Source organism: Centruroides sculpturatus, unplaced genomic scaffold (assembly GCF_000671375.1).
Source record: "Centruroides sculpturatus isolate CEXI.00-Female unplaced genomic scaffold, Cexi_2.0 scaffold444, whole genome shotgun sequence".
In the NCBI taxonomy this organism is placed as follows: domain Eukaryota; kingdom Metazoa; phylum Arthropoda; class Arachnida; order Scorpiones; family Buthidae; genus Centruroides; species Centruroides sculpturatus.
Window position 1 is genome coordinate 385603 of NW_019384864.1, and position 6493 is coordinate 392095.

The 6493-nt window shown below is 31.1% G+C and overlaps 1 protein-coding gene across 1 annotated transcript in view; it reads right to left on the reverse strand.

Annotated features, from left to right (window-relative positions):
* Nucleotides 1-5706, reverse strand: part of LOC111630741 (organic cation transporter protein-like) — a 12113-nt gene extending 6407 nt beyond the window's left edge. The window contains exons 1-5 of the mRNA XM_023374894.1: nt 5524-5706; nt 5357-5460; nt 5125-5279; nt 3792-3960; nt 3584-3731 (exon numbers count right to left, since the gene is read on the reverse strand). Coding sequence (XP_023230662.1) covers nt 3584-3731; nt 3792-3960; nt 5125-5279; nt 5357-5460; nt 5524-5706 — 759 coding nt within the window. The remainder of the gene's footprint in view (nt 1-3583; nt 3732-3791; nt 3961-5124; nt 5280-5356; nt 5461-5523) is intronic.
* Between the last annotated feature and the right edge of the window lie 787 nt (nt 5707-6493).

Here is a 6493-nt window from a genome sequence, read left to right on the forward strand (position 1 = left end):
TTTTTATATATAAAAGACTGTTTTTCTAAGTAATCTAGAATCTAGCTGCAAGGACCCGCTTCGCTGGGTTTTTAAAAAGTAACGATAGTAAAGATTAAGATAATTACATTATAGCCAATCTTACCCGTTTTCACAGATTGCAAGAATTAGGTCCCCCGTTTCCAGACTAATTACAGACCTTGTCCCGATTCTATTTCTGAACGTCTGTTCACGTCCAGTCAAACGAACTTTTTTCAACGTTCCTGGAACGTTTACAATCGTTCTATAATCGAACCAATATTCGAATTTTATGTTCGAATTTAATTCGAATATTGTTCGAATGTAATTCGAACAAATTCGAACAAAACATTCGAAATAGAAAGCCACTTTCAACCACTTTCATCTCCATATCTCCCGCACTCTTATAGCTATCGAGACGCAACCCCCCTGGTGCACGAATGGAGACTTGGGGCTACTACCACATACAAACACCATTCACGTGAGATGTGTAGTTTTGGCGGAAAAGTGAAATATACGGACATACATGTCCATTTATATATATATATATATAGATAAAAGTAGTACATGGATAAATATTAAAATAGCTGTATCATGTTTAATAATGGAAACTACCGTAAAAATATATATTAATATGATTTGAGTGTAGAAGTAAATTTCAAAAATATTCTACAATAATAACGAAAATATTGCAACGTATAATGATTTAAATTTTTAGAAAAATTTAGGTTATATATAAATTAAGTTCCTTTCATCGCTGTATTGATTGTCTTATTGTATATAATTTCTTTTATATAAAACAATTATAAAGCTATTATTTTATTGTGACATCATCACAATGTCGAACAATTTTTAATGAAATTTTAAATTTATTTAAGTTAAATTTTCAACTTAGTAACGACTTGTCCCTATACATCATACTTTTTTATTATCAACAGAATCATCTAACTTCTTTTGGGTAAAAATTGTACTGAAATAAAGTGACTTTCATCATGCATTGGAAGTTTGCATACAGTTAAACGGGGCGTTATTCCTATTTGGTTTCCATACCTGGTGCCGTCGTTCATATATCTAACTTCATTCCTGAAATTAAGGAGGGACAGACAAACAGCCGGACGGACAATAGTAATATAAAGATAACACAAAAAATATTTTTTAAGGAATTTACTGCACAACTCCGTTTGTGTTTTCTATCCTAAAAACTTTCGAATGTGTTTATTACCATTGTAATTATTAATTATTTTAAAATTTCACTTTTAAGTATTTAAAAGTATTTTTAAAAATTTTGGATACAAGAAAATAAATATTAAATTCTACTTGAAATGTAGTAATTACTGCATTACTTACAAGATTTATATAACATTCACTGCTTCATTTCACTCGTTTATGAATTAAAATATCGTTTTAAAATACAATAGAAAATGAACTATTGCGAAAAATATCTTAAAGAGAATTTTTTTATACTTTAAAATAGGGTGAAGGAAACAGTTTAGGAAGGAAATAACTTAAGGAAAAGGAAATATCGATATTATTATAATAAAACTGACCTGATTATGATTGAAATAGTTAAAATTCTTTTTTTAATATTATAAATAAATAAACGAAGCAGAAATTAATAGAAGTATTTATAATATATTAACACCACAATAACATACCACTTATCTGCAGCTTGTTTTCTAAATATCTGATGAATAGAAATTAGCTGGTGAAACGTCATTTTACTTTCAAATGTTACAGTACAATTGTCCTTGAGAAATTCATGAATAAAATATTTTATGAAGTACAATTAGTGATATGATACTAACGAAGTACATCTACTTATCATTGGGTTAAAGCACTTTGTAATTATTGCAGATAGGTAATCCCTATCAGAAATAAGCTATCCTCCATCTCTTATTAGAATATTGTTATTTTCTATATCGATAAAATATCACAGTTACCATTGATCTAAAGAAAATATGACTATAGTGTTAGATTTAAAAAGTTTTCCTCATAGTAGAACGACTTTTGTTTCTTATAGTTTCGTGTAAAACGTTTTGTGAACTTTTTAGTTTGATTGAATTAATTAATTGGCAGTNTCATTTTTGTAAGATAAGACCGTTATATTAATACATGTTTTGATTTATAATCTCATTTTGAGGGATATAATACAATTTATTATTTGTATAAATTTTAAAAAAAGCACAGAATTATCTCTTATAAATGAAAAATTGTTTCATACGCGAACATATCGAAACTCATGAAAAGTGCTTACCATAAGATGTACATGAGGAAAGTAATCTTGCGTAACTCTTTATTCCTGATCAATTCAAAAAAGTTCATTTTCCTCTTATTTTCATTCTGTAAGAGTAAGATCAAATACAATGGAAAAAATCGTATCTAGTAAAGAAGATTTTCATATATATTAATTATATATTTACAAGGTGTGACAATTTAATTACAGGACTGTTCGTGTAGCGCTGCAGTATCAGCGTGCAGCAACTTGTCTAAGTTTATCATAATAGTTCAACAATCTGGCTACTTGTCTGCAAAGATTTGTTCGTGTTTCGTAACGCGTTCTTTTTCTGTACTGCATTCAGATATTGCTGTGAGAAAGTGCTGTCACGCTTTTGTCATTGAACAAAAAGTGAACATTAAGTTTTGTTACAAGTTGGGTAAAAGTGCAACAGAGACGTATGCCCTCATCAATCATGTTTATGGAAATGATGTCCTATCCCGCTCTCGTGCTTTCGAGTGGTTTGCGTGTTTCAGGGATGGTCGGGAAGATCTTGAGGACGTTGCAATAAAGATGATCTGATTTTATTTATTTATTTATCCATATTACTATTATATTGTGTAAATAGGAAGGACTAAATCTCCGATACATCTGCAATGAAATTAGATTACAACAAATCTATCGCAACTTTTAGTTTGACAAGGAACGTACAAAAGTAACTAGTTTTTCATAAAGGACCATAAAAATTAATTAAATAATTAGTTAATTAGTCAAAACTTAATAAAAAGAGAATCAACATAAAATGTGAAACGACATAAATATTGCAATAACGCTGAACTTTATAAGGCGATTAATTTGACAAAAACAGCCGAAAAAATATATTAAAGCCTTTAGATGCGGTTTATATTTATTATTTTGTACAGCAGACAAAAACATATTAGAAATGTTTATATAAGATTTATACCCCATTTTGACTCTTTCATCCGTAGTCACTAAAAAACATGTTTAATTAATCTAATACATTGTTGGTCGATCACAACAGGAGTAAAAAAAATATATTGTTAGAAACACATTTTCGACAGATGTTATTTGTGAAAAAAACCTGGATTATCCTACATCCTGTGTTCCTACAACGTCAGCCTCTTTTTCTGAGGAAACTTGAGGCTGTCCCCTTAACCCCCGCCGCCATTGGTTATATCTCATTCCATTTCCAAACGCAAACTGATTTTATTTTTAAAATTCAACAGTCATTTCAAATCACTTCAGTCAAATGATTATTTACAAATATTTTGAAGAAATCGTTATTTTATTATTTCAAATCATCGTCTTTTAATAGAAAGATCAAGCTATGTATTATTAAAATCGGTTTACCGTTCTAATTTTCCAATAAAGTTCTTCAATAATTTCGGTTAAGTTCTCGGTGTGTCTTTTATTCTTTTCCATTATGTTTCGTATAACGTCTTCGGCTTTACGTAATCGACCGTGAGTTAGCAGCCATCTCGGAGACTCCGGTATAAAACTAATCCAAAACATATTTTCATAACATATAAAAACAATAAAAATATCAAATGAACATTACCTGATGAGCAGGAGCGTTATAATGGATGGCAAACTGCTGCATAATTGAATATAAGTCCAATCTTTGAGGAACCAAGATACTCCGGTAAGTAGAAGCATCCCCGTGGTATAAAAGAAACTCTCAGTTACTATTACCTTTTCTCTGTAGCTTGGTCCGACCACTTCCATAACTATACACAAAGATAATTTAGTATTGTTAACGTTATATTTACAAAAAACATTTGTATGTTAAATTTCAAATTAAATACAAATGTTCATACGAAAATTTGCTTATGACTTATCCATGGTAAGTGCGTATTGAATTCACGGCAATCTGCATTAAATACAGGTATTTCAGTTGAATGACACGAACTTAATACAGTATATTAAGCGAGACCCTGTAAAGTTAACTTTACGTACCGTACTTGTTCGAAAATATGAGATTTCCTCGTATTGATGCCAGAGAATTTTTATGTTAAGTATATTGATAGAAACAATTCAACTATTCTTTAATGCATCCATGTGTATTAATAGCATTCTCTATCTTTTCCTAATTGGAACAACTTAAAATTGTTAAAAGTAAATTTATTCATACAATAGAATAATACAGAACTGGCGAATTACAAAATTTGTAATTATAACACACTAGCTGTTACCCGCGGCTTCGCTCGAGCGGATTTTGCAAGCAAACCCTATTTACATTCAGTATTTCAACAACCATAGTAATTGTTGTATAATACCTCTCGCCGAGAATGATGACAATTGCTGAGAATCAAAGGAACACTTTTTAAATTGATGAATTCTTTGGAACGTTTACAATCATTCTATAATCAAACCAATATGCAATAACAAATTCGAATTTAATTAATGCTTTCCCTCGCCCCCGGGGGTTTTATTTCAAAAAATCCCTTCTTAGTGTGCGTTTTCATGACGTACCCTAACTGTGTACCGAATTTCATTTCTGGGTTCTGGAATTTTCTAGAAAAAACTGGAATATTCTCATTGAAGCATTACACATTTTTGAAGTCAACCACTTTCAAACCCCATATCTCTCACACCCTTATAGCTATCGAGACGCAACCACCCTAGTGCACGATGGAAGACTTGGGGCTACTACAACACGCAAACACCATTCATGTACGATGTGTAGTTTTGGCTGCAGAGTGACGTATAGGCACAAACACGTCCATATATATATATATATATATAGATTAAAATACACTAAGTACGTCACTACGATTTTATGTTTTCGACGTAAACATTTAGGTCATTTAGTCTATATTGTAGTCTATATGTGAACATTGCCAAAGTACGTTGTTATTTGATTTACTGTTTGAATTAAATTTATGACTTACCATATACGTAAAACGTGAGATTACACGCTGTTTTTCCTGCAGATAAGAAGAAACGACATACAGTAAACATCCAGTAATATGGAGAAAATGTACAAAGAATCCCAAAGGTTACATGAAGCGCGATTCCCGATATTATCACTGGTCTTCTGCCATATCTACGTAAATATTGATATAATTAATATGTATTTTAAAACTAAAACATTTTAATGAAATTAAAGACAAGTTTACATACTTATCGGATATCTGACCAGATACAATAGCCGACACGAGGAATCCCACGAAGTAAGAAGAGCCAGCGAGAGAACTCAACCAAGAACTTTCGCAAACTAAATTCCACTGAAAATTTCAAATAAAATCAATCATCGAATATATATATAATTGAAAAATTTTCATTGTTACCTTTTCAATGACACTGTTTTTATATTGTGAATTATCGTATTCCCACGAGCGACAAGGAATCTTTGAAAAGTTTTTTCCGTATTTCGTATCGTAAATATCGTATACTTCGCATCGACTATGTGTTGTTCTCCCGTTTCTGATCTCCAAAGGTGCGCTGATATTTTTCCACTCTTCCATAGTCATGTTAATGTATTTCGGTGTTCTCATGCACCAATAATCCACTTTGTACGCCAAGAATGGCCAATTTAAATTGTTTAATGCCATAACAATGGCAGACCACGCGATTACCCCTAATAAAATCTTCTGCCATCTTCCAAATGTACCGATAAGGTCTGTAAAGTCTTGAAATTCTTTCGCCGTTTCCTATCAAAAATATTCAGCAACGAATTGCATAACTTTTCCGGGTATTATTAGAACTTATTTAGAAAATACCTTCTATAATCTTAATTACAACTTAAAACCTCATAACATTGCTTGATTTTAGTACTTTCCCGTGTTATGTCTATATAACACCGGGAAAGTAATACAATCTTGGTGATACGTCGTTTAGACTCATTACAATGAATATATATTTAATCTGTAGAAATACACTTTAAATGTTAACAGTTATGTAAATGTAAATAACAGTCGACCCCCCTATAACACTGTTGATTATTCCGTTTTATATGAATTCCATGTTGTATGAGTCACTTAGATTTTACAAATACGTGAGCCGTTCACAGCCCGGCACATGTATTTGTAAAATCTAAGTGACTCATACAACATGGAATTCATATAAAACGGAATAATCAACAGTGTTATAGGGGGGTTCGACTGTATAATTCTTACCTCAACTTCAGGCGAGCTGTTTGTGTTTTCTATCGTTGTATCCATGGTGTTCTTCATTAAAGTTGTATGATTTAAATATGGAAATAGATCATATATAAAAAATGACAATAGTGTAATCGTTTTGTTTTGTCGCTACCAATCA